A 17,204-nucleotide genomic window follows, 5' to 3' on the forward strand; every position below is an offset into this window, starting at 1 on the left:
GAGTGTTCTTGGATAAAGTAAAAAAAATAGTAAAAACTAGCTAGATTAAATAAGAATATTCCTTATATGGTTTTATTATGCATTAATTGTCAGTTTCCATACGCAAATAACTAAAAAGTTAAATAAGTATTTAGCGCCACCTACAACAGTGACGATCTTCTCGGCGTTGTGTTTTATCAAAGATATAACTCCGTAGTAGATAGATACGGTCTAAGGAAAAAACGTGCCTCGAAAATCACGAAAATTTGATTCTCGATCAGATGGCGCCACTACCTTTGGCCTACTCTCGTATAGAGCGCGTTGACGGTTTCGTTTGTTATTTAACAATTTTACGCATATTAGTGAAAGAACATGGGTCATAAAAATAATTAATGCAAATAAAAAAAAACATTTATCCATTAAATATGGATAATATGCATTTTATCGTATTTTAATAAATCTTCATTTTTAGTTTTAAAGTGTGTCGATAGATGGCAGTGAATTTACTGTTTATATACTTACCTTTAGAATTAGAAAATACGTGTTTAACTGTTTACTGCAGGGAGCAGGAGTAGCAGGAGCCTTTCTTGGAGTCATGCACATCCTTCCACGTCGTACATTTCCAAAATTTGGTGTTCCAAAATTTTGCTAAATAGGACCATTTTATACATTACTACCATAATTGTTGGCATTGCTGCATACGTTTGTTGTGGTCACAGGCGCCATAAATTTAGCCGTGCACATATCCAATAGTTTTAATACCGACATGTCATAGTTTTTAGAATTCCTAAAATTATTTTGGGAAACTGCGATACAAAAAAAGTAAAATAAATGACATTTATTAACGGAGATCACAGATAAAAACTGACATAAATATCTAATTTTGTACAATTCACATTGCAACGTTTTGGAATTCAATTGCAGAATATAATTTACATAAACAGTAGTACTGTATAGTAGTTAGTTCTTTTAATATAATTAATTACGTAAGTATATACACCGTTTTCTGATTTCCGTTAATTTCAAGTGTGCATTCCTGAGCTTAAATCAAGTAACTTTCTCATAAACACCGGTATTCTAATTAACTCCATTTCGGAGAATCAATATTTTTTTCTGATAAGGCCCCTACGAGCGTGTACACTTGCCTTAGGGCCTGTTTATTGTTGATTAGTGTTTAGTACGAGGACGAGTTCGTACATTTGCTACTAAACTTAAGTGCTATCTCGGACGATGTTGGAAATGATATTGATATGTAACAGTTTACAATTGTTTGGTTGAGTTAAATGTAATGCCCGTGTTACAACAACGCTATATGCAACATTTAATTACGTTTTATAAATAAAATAAAACAATAACATTTTTTTTAATAGTAAAAAAAACTTTATTCATATAGATTGGATAAAGTCATCATCATGTTCAGCATTAAAAACGTATAGTAATTAAGTATGTATTATTTGTACGTTATTATGGCACATTTCTCTCGTAGGACAGTCAGCAGCAGAACTGGCCAGCTGTCCAAAATAGGTAACCTGCACACGTGTTTTTTTAAATCATATATTTCCATGTTTGCTTATTCTTAATAGAGTCAGCTGCTGACTGTATACTGTATGTGCCAACTACCTGCTGCGTATACTGTGCAAGTACATATATATACCTACTAACTAAAACTACACAGTAGTAGTTAGTACAGTCAAATGTAAAAATATGGGTGCATTACAACTTTGGTACTCAAAAATATGTCCTATAGGAAATTCGCTGATATAAGAGCTATGGGACATATTTTTGAGTATGATAGTGCACCCATATTTTTACACTTGACTGCACATGTGTTCAAATTGAGTAAGTAAAGATTACAGTGATTTAAGGTTTACGGCTTTTTTATGAATTAAAACAAGAAATAAATAAGTTTCTGTCATTTTGTAGTAATATTCACTGATTTATTGTCCATATATTAGTCTATAGCGAATCTCTAATCCAGCGGAACAATCTGCTTTTCCGCAAGTCCAAGCGGCTTGGTATAAACACTGCTTTTTATACCTTGGCATTAGAAAGTAGGTAGGTACCTTACCTACCAATGACATTTTTTATGCAATCGCAAGCAAAGCGAAAACTTTTGAGGCAAAAGTTTTAGAGATTTAGTGCCAGTTGCACCATCCGCACTTGACAGACTGATAAACGTCACCCGGTGCGTCGCGGCGGTTTACTATCAAACTCTCCATACAATAAAATTTAGCGAGCTCTTTAACGATCACAAACAGTTGGTGCAACCGACCCTTAGCCTTTAATTGTTACCCGTACATACTTTCTTAGTCTTTGAGAGGGAAAGGATACACTTAAACTATCGTGAGACATATTTCAAAATATTTATCAGTACGGTTTCAGGGCTCGTGCCTGAGGATGGATTCCCAAAGAATACGAAACATGTCGCCAAAAGCGACTAAAAATAATAGTGAGTAAAAACCGTACTGATAAATATTTTGAAAGGATACACATTACACACAGGTGTTCAGGTGTAGGTTGGTTGGTATAGCAACTTCGAGGCCGAAGTAATTCTTGGCTAATTTAGGTTAACAACCTATTACGATATCCTATGAAATACATTATTGTACACTCAATTTTATTCATAACTAGTTATTCCACCACAACCCCATTTCGCAGTTAAAATTATACATTAAAAAAATCGACCAATGTTTTTTAAGGATAACTAGGATATTTGTAATTGCCTTAAAATTTTAGATCTGAAACTTAAAAACACTCCGGGCTCCGTGCTTTTTTAAGCACTCCGGGTTTCCATGCAATAGCTGAGGACGCAAGATGAGGCAAATCTGTCCCAGTTCAAATTCCATGCAACTCTTAGAACTAATGTTGGTTGGACAACTAACGGGATAGGTACCTACTTATTCTTCAAAACTACACTTTACATAGTCAGTCGCGTTTTTCACTAAAACATAAACGTTCGTCATGCAGTCCTTTGATGTTGGTGTCACTGTCAGAAGTATATTTGGCGGTTACAAGTCGAGGCCGGTGACCTGCTTGATCCAGGGGCGCGCCGCGGCCACGCGCGAGAACACGACGAGCTTGCCGGGGCTGCACTCGTTGGCGTCGTCCTCCACCCACGATGCCACGCCCAGCAAGCGATGGTTCTCCGTGCTCACCAAGCCGCTGCCGCTGTCACCCTGCGAGTGAAATTTGACGCTTTTTAGATGTTATAATAATACTGTCATTTACATTATCTTTGTCCACGTAAGTATACGTTTTTGGAGTAGCTATAAATTTGTTAGCGATTGACTCGTAAGTTCTTAGTCCTGGGTGGAGGAGGATGAATTCAATTAATCAATTTTACTAAGACTAAAAAAGCGAGTTGATTTTGACTAGGCGAGCCCTTCTGCTCCCATCGAAGAGTAGAACAGTTATTCTACGAGCAGGTCTACCTAGCCTTCAGGCCGTTCTGGCACATACCTAGACAATTGCTCAAATTCTAACAGCGAATGATTCGGCTCTGGTATTTAAGAAAAATCTTGCTAATAAATCATCTGTATAAATATAAACCTAGCCTTTACTTGTCAGAATTATTTAGGTTGAAGGTTGAGGTTGAACTTACGTTGCAAGCTGAGTCACGCGTTTCAGTGCGGCCCACTGCGCACAGCATGTCTTCTTTGCTATACTGAGGGAGAGTGGAACACCGCTCGTCGCTCTCCGTCCGCAATTTCATCCCGTGCATGTGCCGCTGCATGACGCCCTGGACAATGAATTACATATTTTAGGAGTAGAAAGTAAAATCTGCGTCCGTCTACCGGCTTGAAGACTTCAGAGACAGTTGCGGCTATAGCGTGCGTTCAGTTGAGTGCGACCGTATCATCAAGAGAGGGGAGCTAGAATCAACCGGAATGTAATAGCACTAATAGCACTGGGCTAACACCGAACTTAGAAAAATTAACCTTCGTCTATGAAGGTGGGGAGTCGAGTCGAATTTCAAACTTCGGAATTTGCGGTAGGTAGCCCAGCATCAAAACATTAATAACGGGGCTTAGAGGCCGTTAAATAAGGCTGCAAGTAGCCTAAAGGAACAGGATGGGGTGGATGGTCGTATTTCAAAATATAAATGTTGTTGGTGTTATCTGGTTAGAAATCCTGTGATGAACTTGTGTTTTTTTTTATGATATAGGAGGCAAACGAGCAGACGAATCGCCTGATGGTAAGTGGTTAATTGGTTATATGTATAAATCAAGTGGACTTGTTGAGGGCGTTCCAGATAAACAAACATGTTTTAGCTAGCATGACGTAGCCCAGCTAGACTTACCCCGTGATGGGTTGCACCGAAACCGGCGTAGTCGACGGCCAGCGACTCCGGGATATCTTTCCTGTCGTCAAGCGGCACAGCCGCGATGTTCACGCCGTCCAGCTGCAGCGGTGACTCCAGCTCCGCCAGCATGAAGTCCCAGCGAGCGTGCACCTGCAATCACAACGAAACCACTCTGTGAACACTTGTTACAAATGTATGCATAGCTATTAGTAGCAAGAAGTGTATGATATGATAACCTTATAATAAGAATAATCGACTTTACAAAACAGTTTAAAATCTCATAATTTGAATTCATTTCTAATCTTCATTAGTTAGTTCTAATTCATCATGTTGCTTACTGAGAGCAAATTAATGCACGTGTTATAATAAAAAATACCTACTGTAATAATTTAAGAGTACCTAATCCAGGTCCAGTCATTTTTGACAAATCACCGTACATTGCAAAAAAGATCCCGACGAATTGAGAACCTCCTTTGAACCTTGACTTTTTGACGTCGAAAAAAGTTATTCTTAGGTGCGTTTAGGAAGGGCAGCGGATTCATGAAACTCGTTAGTAGTCACTGGAAGTGCTAGTGCCGGCTTGGGCGTGGCGCCTTGAACACCGTATCGTCAGTGCCGGCTTGATCAATGCTTGATGCCCAATTCGCGCGTGTTAACCCAGTAGAGCTCGACGGCGAACATCAGAGCACGCCGCAGAGGCAGTCGCTAGAAGTGTCTGTGCCGACCAGGGCGTGGCGCCTTCAACACCGTATATTAGTGCCACTTGCCTGCTTGATGCCGAACTCGCGCGTGTTGACCCAGTAGGGCCCGACGGCGAACAGCGGGTGCAGATACAGCTTCTTCACCTCCAGGCGCACGCCGCTGCCGTCACCCGAGTTGCCCGTGCCGGCCAGCACGTTGCGCCCCGGCGTGAACAGCGTGCTGCGGCGCAGAAGGGAACTAGATTTAAGTATTAGAGCGTTTGTTTAAAAAATGCACATCGATTCCTTAATGCATGCTTAAGGATGATTTTTATGGTGATTGGTTTTCCTTGTTAAGAAGCTTTCCAAAAATTAGGTACCTACATAATGTACCTATACTAGATAAGTATATGTGTATTTTATGTTGATATTTTTAAAATAAGTAGGTACAAGAAAAAGAGACAAAAAACTTATTAACCAAGTTAAAAAAGATGAACTTGATAGATAATTTTGCATGCATGGGTAAATTGATGTACATTTTTAAGGGGTCTTAAATGTAAAATTGTAGAATCCTATGCTTATTACATGGCTCACTATAGCACAAAATTTTAATGTTAGTAGATACGCCGAGAATATTTAATCAAAAATCAAAACAAACAGTGCCACCTAGTTACTCAAGTCAGTAATTAATTGGTTATTAACAAACACTTGCCTCGCTCGCACATCTCTGGTGGAAACGTGGTCTTAACACAGGAGAACGCAATAATTAGATTGAATAGCTAGATGCACTCGTCATCTTATTGTTTACGACATAAGTAGTGTTAATCATTGGCTCGTTAAAGTGCCAATGCCCGGTACGATCAATGATGATGATTAAAATTTTCCACGCTAACATTGATTCTGATTACCTTGTAATTACATATATTATCACTTGTTATGTTGGTAGTTGGTACTAAGGTAACGTAGAATGCAGTTCTACATCGATAAAAAAAGTAGTAATTACCTAATCTAATCAAACAGTAGATGTGTCCCAGTATTTTATTATGTTTTATATGTTTTGTACCTACCCCCTTATTCATAAAACTTTACGAGCCTGAATTAGTTAAAATATGTTTTTCCCCTCACTAGCTCGGAAAGCCGTCTTTTATCCTTTAAAACAAGCGGGGAAAAACGCATTTTATCCACTAGTGGGGAAAGTAATTTGACCTTGGATGGAGCGTGTTTAAGTAGCTTTTGACAGATAACAAAACGTAAAACGCTCATAATAATGGTTTGTTCGATATTAATTATCATTAAATAAATGGTTTGAGTATTTAATAAAAAATACCAAATTTGGCTTTATTTAATTATTTTAAGTCATAAACCTTAAAATTCCATAAAAACCTTTGTTCTTTTATAATGATGTTGATCATAATTCTGAACGCACAAGTTGAGTCGATGCAATTTCAAAACGCATCATTGACATTTCATACGTCAGAAATGTCAACATTGTCAACAAAAATTTTACTTAAAAACTTCTTACGTAAAAGTACAGAATTTCCAGAGTTTTTTGGTATAATATCGTAAAAAAATGAGTGATTCCAGTCGATGAAGATGATCTAACGCCTGTGGATGTTGCACTTTCCTCGCTATAGTGAGGGGAAAAGTTTTGTGTTACACACGGGTGCAAATGTATTTTACTTCTCGTCTGTTAAAACACTCGCTACGCTCAGGATTCTATTTTAGAACCACTAGCATCGCTCGTGGTTCAACTATAGAATCCTTTCGCTTGCTCGTGTTTCAATTCCACACTCGCGGGTAAAATACAACTTTGCACCCTTGTATAACAAATAACTATTATCCCTTTCTTACAAATACGTAAGTCAAAATGACAGATAAAGACAAACGATTCATAATTCAGGCTTGTAATGCGATTATGAATAAACGCCACTATAGGACCTATTGACCTACAAAAACAAATTAATAGCCCATTGTACTTCAGCAACCGAGTGACTCAAACCTGACAATAACTTAAAGCTATGTAGTACAAATTGTGACACAATGCTTCTATAGTAGACCGGGTTGCGCTTCGATGCACATTTAAGATATACCCAAAATCAGCCGGATATTAAAATCGCATTAGCTAATCTATCCTAAAATACCCAATACGAGTATACCCATAGTCATAGATAATCTATATTGATTTCTAAAATACATTTATAGAGATACTATAGCTGATGATGCCTATTCACAAGTTCTATCAAAATATTAGATAAATAGTTAGCAGTTATTCTGTAGAGTACTTTCTGATCTTCAACTCACAAACTTTTCTTAGAAAAATGTCAAACATTCGTGCCCCGAAATTCCCGCAGTATGCTTATGGGATTACATAATTCTGTGTGTGATAAAATGTACAAGCCTTTTTGGCTTAGTTTCCGCTATTTGTTGTTTGTTGGTTGTTACGAAAACGTGTAGGTACCATTTAGGCAAGGTTACCCTAGTGATTTAAATACGCGTTAATTCTCGATTTCCAAAATACATATTCATCTGATACACATATACTAACTCATACAGGCTGATATCTGCATTGTCATTGCTAGAGTAGGTTATTCCCTTGACTCTTAACCGCAACATTGAACCTGTGACCTATTTATCTGCATGTGTCCTGCAAGTTCGTCTTAGGTACTTACTGATAACTACTTAAAAGAAATCTTGCTATTGATTTAGGTACCTAGGCATGTTATTTAAATGTGAGTATTTGTGCTAAATTGGATCTGTTAACAATAATACGAGGCAAGATTAAGACTAAGTACCTTGGTAATTATCTTTAAAAACAACCGTTATCGGGAGAAGTAGGCAGGGTACGTAATTATTTTATCTGCTTAAGTGTTTATAAATAAGCTAATTACCCGTATAACGCGGTCATGACTAGTACTTCTGATAAATTACTTACATCCTCACCTCAGTTATTTCGTTGTTACCGTAAAATGGTCCTACTTTGCTCCAATTCAAAAAAGGGCAACGTCTAATGTATTCAAACATAATTCTATGTTTATACATATACTCAGATAAACGAAATTGTATATATATTTTGAATTATTTACTTAATTATTTATTTATTTTATTAGATTTAATTTACTTAGTTTTAATTTTAATAGTTTATAAGTATTCCCAGGTAGCAAAATGACGTCAAATGACGTCAGCGACGTCGTAATGACGTAATAATGCCGTCATTATGACGTCGCTGACGTCATTTTACGTCATTTTGCTACCTGGGTTGTTATTGTAATATTTATAACTTATTCCTTGAAATAAATACTTATGAATTGTATCTTTTTTTGGCGGGGCCTATTAAATTAATTTGGCCCTAAGTAAACTATACGTAGAAGCAAAAATACCCCAAACAATGGGTCTTGTCTTGTGCTCCTTATTCATAGCTTTGTTTTATATAAAACAAAATTTCATAAAGTTGATTTACCTATAAAGTGGCTTTCCAATCAGCGTGATCTGGTTAAGGGGATCCCATGCCCCAATGACCTTCGATTTGAATCCCTTAGTTTTCTAATGTTTTTTGTAGCTTATATAGTATCCCATATTTACTTCAAAGTTCATTGTTTTCGAAATATTTGGCATCAAAGTTGAACAATTTTAGGCCAAAAAACTGATTTTCTGGCCATAACTTTTGTGTTAATTAGTTTAAAATTAAAACCTTAGACAAATTTTTAGAGACGTCTAAGACGAACCCAAATATGTAGATTTCGTATAAGTAAGATCTTTTACAGCAATCGAGATACGAAAAAAGTGTTTGTTTAGACAATGTTTAAAACAATCATAAATAAATAAGTATTAATTTTTTTCACAATCCGGTAGACAAAAATGGAGATAAAAGATTGAAGAACCGATAGCCGCTTGTCTTATAATTCTATATGTAGTGCAAAAGTAGGAGATACGATTCAAATCTTGTCAAAAATCGATGAAAACCTCAGGTAGCCCCTTAAGTACTAACCTTTTTTTACACTTGTGATATTTATATATATTTTAATATATAATTTATATATTCATTTATTATATACAACACATAGTTCATGATCAGCAACGCAGGCTTCGTCAAGTGCTTACAACAATAAATCAGCTACAGGCTTCGTCACCTACTAACAAATGATATAATCCGCAACAAGCTTTGTCAATGTTAAACACTAAATTAAACTAGGCCAAGTCCCCACTTCGGACCGTAGCCGGTCCAAAAGTCCCCATGACACTGGCAGCGTTGCCCCGTTGAATTGCCAAGAAGATCTGTTGGACCAGATACCAGATACGATCCGGAGCGAGGATCGCAACCCCTTTCTCTATACATATATATTTAGTATTGTATGTATATCATATCATATCACATCATATCGTTTATTTATGTATGTATGTATGCTAGTATGTATTTTATGTATTTTAGTCTGTAATGTTATTTCTGCATTTTATGAGTAGACAATATGTTAAATAGTTTACTTTTTTAAATATTAATTTGTACATCCTGTAAGTTTGTCTACCTGACCTGGCTATAGTTTTCCACTCATCTACTCGAAGGTTAGCTGTACGAGATCCCTTATAGGGATAAGTTCGCCTTTGTACTTCCATTACTGTAATTTATTTTTGTAAACCTGTGTTGTGTACAAAAAAGTGATTATTACTACTAATACTACCTATTCAATTCGTCTGAATATTTAATAATGAACAGATTAAAAAAAATGTTCATAATACTGGAGCAAAGTAGGACCAATTTACGGTACTCTTATTATGTAGGTAGGTAGGTACATTGTGCGTGATGCAATTCGTAATTAATGTTTCATAATCTTGAGGATTTTGAGGATGAGGATCCATCTAATAGGTACTTCTCATATATCTGAGCATTAGGTAAATGTTCTCATGCATGCCGCAGCCTGCACATCCGTTTATACTTACACTATTACGACTATGCTGCAACTATGCATTTAACGAAGAATCGATATTTTAGAAGCCATTTTCTGTGGTAGGTATAACTCTAGGTATCTATGTTAAGCTAGACTTATATTGACCGGGATATAGACCGTGATTACCTTTTGTATTCTTTAGCCGTTGAAATTCACAAATACAAAAATTTCAATCGTGAAGATGGGTTTAAACTGTCAAATGTGTGGAATCCTGTAATTTGCTTGTGTAAAAAACCAGCGATATCGAATCAAACACGCGTAGTGACACCGTGAGTGTAGTGTGCTTGGACAGACCAACGAGTGTGAACGCGACCAGACCAACAAGTGTGAATGCGACCGATGGTAACGTTGAAAGCGAACGCAGCCGACGCGCAAGAATGAGGGTAGATCGAGCGCTGTCTACACAACTTTGACACCCACCCGCTATCTTCAGTCACCCGTGAACATGATGCATGTAACTGCGTCGAAATATCGGGAACTCATAAATAATACAAAAGGTAATCACGGTCTATATCCCGGTCAATATAAGTCTAGTGAAACTAACCGTGAATCATTCAAAACTCTAATCTATGTTAAGGTTTGGAAGACTATCAGTTGGCGTTCTAGTACCTACTGTTTATTAATTCGTGGTAAATAAAAGCCAAGGCAATAAAAAGCTTAGCTCTGGACGGGCGAGTCATTGTTAATTGTGAACAACGAACATGATCTAAGCACGAATATCAATGCATCTTGCTTCATAATAGTGAAACCTAGGTATTTCTGTGCTACTAAAGGTTAATGGATGACTATCCTTTGGCAGTCAGATAAAAAGCCTACCAGTGGCCAGCGGTAAGGATCCAGCTGGGATGGATGATGGTGCCCCCGCAGGCCCCGCCGAACAGCACCGCGTGCGGGTGCTGCTGGTGCAGCGGCGCCTCCGCGTGTGGAACTTGGGGCACCTCATTGGTCAATGCTAGAAATAAAAACAATTATGATCGAGCGTACAATTGTGATATGATCTTGCAATGGTTATAGTTTCTAGCTACACGTAAAAAATATTTATTAGAAAATAATTTCAGGTACCTTATTGCTGAACCTTTAAATCTGGAAGGTAAAATGCTATTTAAACTACAAAATGCAGCACGCACACACTCACTTTCAGTAAAATTGAATTGATCTTTACCATAGAGCATAAAACCATGATAGCAGGAGCGGTATTTGACATGCGTTAAGTGACGTTTCGTGTTGAACTTCAGTTGAATGGAAGAAATCGTGTGTTGTCGAATAGGTAAATTTGACATTAGCAATACACAGTTAGGTGACAACGAAACCAAACCGAACCACGCCGAGTTCAGAGCCATTTTAAACCGTATAGTAGTAAGAAAACAAAGTTGATTTTTGTTGCATAATTTTTTCAATGAATGAGTTTTGGTTGTACCAAATGATACTTTCCACAGTTGATGAACAAATGATTCATTCCACTGTTGAACTGATGTTGAAGCCGAAACTGACAGTTGTGCATCTCGAATAGGGCCCCTGATTTATATCTACTAACTGTTTACTCAAAGGCTGTCTCCAAAACTACACGGCTTAATGGGTTTCAATTTTGCTGAGTGTAAGAAAGCATTTAAGAAATGGAAATAAATACCTGTATAATGCCGTAATATTTGAATAAGCAACTTTGCCAAATCCATTAAATTGTAACGTTTTAAAAATAAGTAAATGGATCATACTGAGATTAAGGATATTTTCTTCTTCCGAAAGTTAAGGATCGGTAAACCCACGGTTCTTGTAGTAGCCAAAACAAAGTCGGGGGCAGTTTTATTCCATAAATTAGCCTCCAGTATACGAAACCTCAGGGAACAAAACATGACAACTGTTGCTTTTGCGTGTCTGTATCTCTGTATGATCCAAATAGACTCGAAAAAAAAATAGACTCGAAACAAATGCCAGTAAAGTAGTACGACTAGTCGATAAGTTTTAAATGTGCAATGGGAATGCAGAGATGCGAGTATAATCAATTTAATCATACTTAAAACTGCAAGAAGTGATTTGATCTTCCCAATTAACTGCTTAGTTTGAACAGCAAATTAAATACGAAGTTTGTACAACACGCAGCATCTATTTTATTATACGTACATGTGGTTATTTATATACATAGGTAATAATATGTCTAAGATACAGTATGAAAATCGAGCGGGATAATTTATTAGTGACGCAACGCGATGTGCGATGTTGTGAATGTTGTTGTGCTTGTGGCGGTACGTTCCCAGGGTATATGCGAAAGGGCCCTGCACGGATTCACAGAGTTCGATCGCTCTACTGCTCCAGAAGTAAACCCAAGCCCACCCAAGCCCAAGGTTGCTGCCCAAGGTTAAACAAAAGGTCCCAGGGTATTTTAGTAATTATAATTAGTGAGTACACATGTAAGTGAAGTGTTTAAGTTTTTATATTTAACTGCAATGCACTGTAAAAAAAGGTAAAAAAAAACAATAATTAGACAACGGGCTATGGCTATCATAATACGCCTGGTTACAGGTCCTGGGGGACCTGCCTTACCTTTGTCGGTTAAATGTATAGTAGGTATATATTTCCCATAGTCCCAGATTTAAAACGTCACAACAAGCCACACTATGCGAAGACAATGCACTTATATAGTCCTAATATAAACAAAGACAGCTAGTCATCAGTTCGCTAAGTATTTATAGATTGCCCAGAGTAGATATAAAGAGTGAGGGAGTACGAATATTCTGTAGAAAGGGTGCACTAGACAAATATATTTGATATTTGGCAGGCAAATAAAAAAAAATACATTTAAAGGCAGTAGCAGATAACTCAAACGAAGAACTCCCTCTACAAATCTTACCACTCAAAATGCAAACATTGTTTTCCATTCTGGAGATAAGTTCGAAAAATTCTGAAAATAAAACATTGGCCTCTGAATCTACTACTTCCGTCTCCGCTCATTATAATTATATGTCCCGACAAGGTATAACGTAAATAAGTATATATATTATAAAAAATACCTATGAATTCTACGACCGTAACTTGTAACTTATACTTATGTATATTTTGGTACTCGCAATTCTCAGGTATGGACTGTCATAGACACATTTTTTTTTAGCAAGCAATGTGTAACACGCTGAACTCATACCATTATGAAAAAACCCAGGTTCATTAAAACAATGTACCGTAAAATGGGGTGAGTAGGTTTCGCGGGGAGAGTTGGCTTATGAATGGGGAGAGAAGGTTTGAAAGGGGGGTGAGATGGGTTTTTAGGGCTACTGCTACAAAAATAATATATTCCAATTTAAAATGGAGCTATAGTAATACTCATAATTAAAAAAAAAACGATCCAACAATCTTCCAAAATCACCTTTGTATGAAAACCCATCTCACCCCAATTACGAGGGACTACGGGGTGAGGTGGTTTTTCCTGTTTATCGTCAAAGTTATGAAATGGAACTATCCAAAATAAAATAAAAAATAAAATACAAACGTCCGGAATACTTACCTATATTATATACACCATTCAGTTTGCACATGTAAAAATAAAATGTTATCGAGGTTTGAATGTCAGTTTTGCTCCTACTCAAGTACTCACCCCATTTTACGGTATCGGTGTTAATGTAAGCATAACTTGCAAGCTATTTGGGAAAATAGGGTTATTATAAACATCAGATGTAGGTTTTATTTGGTCTTATTCTGTTCCCGAAACTTAGGAACATTGGCACATTTAACGTAGGGCCGGGCCACTATTTAGAACTTATCAGGATCATGGTTTTGGCTGATATAATAGCCAGAAACTAGGTTTCAGTACCTACCTACCTTAACAGAAAAGACAAGATTGCTGTTTTTCATCTTTTGTCTTTAGTTTAGAATGGGATTTCAATTGATACGACCTGGCGGTAAAACTAGGTGACTTTGGCCTACAATAAAAAACCCATAAAAATTGTCGCTAATCTCAGTAAATTACAGTCGCCAAAATCATTGTCAACTCCGTTAAAAACTACATAGACCGGAGTACCTCATAATGAAGCAGAAATAATAGTTATTCTAATGGCAGGTTAATTACTGGTGTATAGGTAGCAGTGGCGACAGCAGGTGAATTCGTTTAGTCTTATCGGAGCGAAACAACGTTTTTCCCCATGGCCTTCTACTTCTAACAGGTAAATACCTACTACTCGTACCTACCTACTCGTTTCCGCATAAAATACTACTCCGTCGCCTAATAGCTACTGCTCAGATTTTCACTTACGTGAATGAATACCTAACTGCTACAAATATTAAAGTGAATCTCCATTGGGACCGTGCACGACGACAGCGGTTGCAACTATAGTATAGGCTCGTAGAAATAAGTAAATCGTAATATTTTCAGTGAAAACTACTGAACAGATTTTTATGCGTTTTTACCTATGAATAGAGTGATTCATGAGGAAGGTTAAGGCGTATAATTTGTTAAGGTTTCGTGTAAATTGGCGATATTTGCTAATGAAGTCAGAAAAAAATTACGCTGGCTAAGAGCTTTAATCGAAAAGGCTGCCCATTTGCCCAACCCATTTGAAATATAACAACACAATGTATGGTGGAAAAATCTCTCTTTCATTGGTCTACAAAAAAGTCCGCGATGGTGTATGTCTATCTTTTAAGGATAACTTACTATACCCATTCTTATCTTCTACAAAAAGATTTCATAGTATGTGGTATTTGCGAAGCTATTTACACGGATACAGTATTAATAATTATGAAATTAAATACGTTAGTCATATTAAGCATTTCATCCAGATTACAATGATCCCTTACACCATATCCGGTCCGGATCCGCTGGTTTTAACCGGATTCGGTAGCTCCTGAAAATTTAAGTACCGAATCCACCGGACCGGATTGCAATCCCTGGTTACGGAGTACCTAACCTGATGAAGGTGAAAATTGGCTTGTTTACATTTTATTGTAATTTTATTGAATTCTACATTAGCCACAAGTAGGATACAAGTAATTATAATTAAATACCAAATTTACAGCATAATTTTAAGCCGAATTAAAAGGCCATACCTACCTACTACTAGTTGCTTGACTGTGACTGACGCCAAAGTTTAACTAGTTTAGGTAATAAGTAAGTGTTAAATATGACACCTTCGATTTTCCGAAGAGAAAGGTAGACGAGGTAGGTATCCACGATCTGTGGTGTCAATGTACGTACGTAGGTAACATTTACGTTGTAGTGTAGGTAGCTACTTGTTTGTTTATTATGGTAAGGTTATGTAGGTGATGTAAATTGTATTGCATCTCACGGAAGCGATAGTCAACTAAATGAAACTGGGCTTTAATAACATTTCGGATTTATGATATGCACGCGATGTAATTAAATTTATAGGTATATTATTCCTACTTTTTATTATTAAGCATTTTTATAGGGCGATAGCTGACCAAGATTGTTTTCTTTTAGTTATTTATCAGTTTATTATCTTTGGTGATAAATGGGTTGCCATAACATATTAACGGTTTACTGATAATTATCACTTGGTTTTCACTTGTCAGACTTATTTGGAATAAATAGAATAAGTAGTTTTATTTTAAAGTAAGTAAGTAGTTTCTGTTAAACGTTGAAGGGAAGATCACAAGAATAACAAAATCTACATACACGACACTATTACCTTCCTACTTACTGACTCCGCTCTGTCTGTGCTCAATCCTTAATGTTATTCTGATTTGTTTTCACTTTGCATACTAGACAATTTCTGTTTTGATACAACCCTTCACCACAATGCGATTATTTTGTAGGTTCCATATATGGTAAGTCGTGGTGTTTTTGCACTTCACTGGGTAGTCAACACACTGACACTGATGAGCACCTGCTCATCACATGATACTCACTGTTGCCTACTCGTGTGGTGGTGAGCGCGGGCTGCGCGTCGGGGCGCGCGCGCGCGGGCGCGGCGGCGGCGGCAAGCGCCAGCAAGCACGCGAGTCGGAGCATGGCGGCGGTTTCCCGGCGCGCGGCCGGTTCGACATGTTTTATAGCCGATGCGTCACTCATGCCGGCGCGTACGGCGTCATCAGTGAGCAAAGGCTTATTTCTTAGGTTTTAGGGGTCCCCAACTCCCTATACAGATCAGAAAAAATGTGATTCGATACGGCAGGCTGGCAAACTAAAAAGGTGGATCCTCTTTCCGAAAGAACTCTGTAATAGGTATACTTAATAAAATAATAGTTCGTCCTGAAACGAAAACGCGGAGAGGTAATTGTGTTAATTTAATTATTGGAATAGACTCCATGTAGGTATAGCCACATCGTAATAAATTATTATGATGGATTAGTTATGACTAAATACAGGTACTTAATCATAAAATGTAGTTCATAAATATCTATGTACCTACCTAACTATATAGGTACTAATTAATCTAATTATGTTTGAAATATTAATTTGTCAGCAACGTCCACTTTCACGTGCTCTCGTTTAATCAACGAAACTTTATAGTCGCTAATTGTGATTATGTAGGGAATTCCAATCAAGAGTCGATTAGACCGTTGCCGACGTGTTTACGGGTCGGGTATGGTCGACCTTCCCTTTCGGAATAAAGTCACATGTTTTTTAGGGTTCCGTACCCAAAGGGTAAAAACGGGACCCTATTACTAAGACTCCGCTGTCTGTCTGCCTGTCTGTCTGTCCGTCCGTCTGTCACCAGGCTGTATCTCATGAACCGTGATAGCTAGACATAGTCTAACCCGTTCGTATAAAAATACCGCAAATCGATGTATAGGTACAGGTTACCCGTTTGGCACACACATACTAGAGGCCAAAACAAAATTTTTGACCCGCAGTTCCTAAAAAAATTTCGCTGCGGGGTAAAACATTTTTTTTTGTATGGAAAAAAAAATTTTTTTTTCCAAAACCTATGGTATGTGGTATCATACGAAAGGCCTTTTTGAGGCGATTCTAAAAATATATCACATCATTTCATTTCATTTCATTGTACCGTATCTGCAGTATAGTTCCATAAGTCCCGTGAAATAGGTATTGAAGTAGAACTGTCATTTTGTAAAATTGAAAAATTAAAAAAAAAAAATTGCTAATGATATTATTTTCAAAATTGCTTTCTTGGGGTTATACATGAGGATATCACGTATCATTTGTGGTATATTGTACAAAAAAAAAATTAGCCATATCGTGTCTGGAGGAGCCCAAACTTGGTATGTTTCGAAAATTCTTTTTGTTTTATTTAAAAAAAAATGCCCGAAATGTAATGATATGATATATTTTTAGAATCGCCTCAAAAAGCCCTTTCGTATGATAACACACGCGATAGGTTTTGGATTTTTTTT

General features: G+C 37.1%; 1 protein-coding gene across 3 annotated transcripts; it reads right to left on the bottom strand.

The window, feature by feature from the left end:
* Positions 1-1,181: 1,181 nt before the first annotated feature.
* On the bottom strand, positions 1,182-15,933 carry LOC134750162 (scolexin B-like). 3 transcript variants are annotated; one of them, XM_063685287.1, is made up of 6 exons: positions 15,756-15,933; positions 10,719-10,854; positions 5,050-5,221; positions 4,280-4,432; positions 3,581-3,718; positions 1,182-3,155 (listed from the first exon to the last, which is right to left on the bottom strand). In XM_063685287.1, exons 1-6 carry the CDS (start codon positions 15,916-15,918, stop codon positions 2,988-2,990), a joined length of 930 nt encoding a protein of 309 aa, XP_063541357.1. In that variant the 5' UTR covers positions 15,919-15,933; the 3' UTR covers positions 1,182-2,987. The 3 variants fall into 3 exon arrangements, with proteins under 3 accessions (XP_063541357.1, XP_063541372.1, XP_063541364.1); XM_063685302.1 differs by lacking the exon at positions 15,756-15,933 and adding an exon at positions 11,530-11,590; XM_063685294.1 differs by having other exon boundaries at positions 1,185-3,155; positions 5,050-5,203.
* Between the last annotated feature and the right edge of the window lie 1,271 nt (positions 15,934-17,204).

The sequence above is a fragment of the Cydia strobilella genome, chromosome 2 (genome assembly GCF_947568885.1).
Source record: "Cydia strobilella chromosome 2, ilCydStro3.1, whole genome shotgun sequence".
Classification (NCBI taxonomy): domain Eukaryota; kingdom Metazoa; phylum Arthropoda; class Insecta; order Lepidoptera; family Tortricidae; genus Cydia; species Cydia strobilella.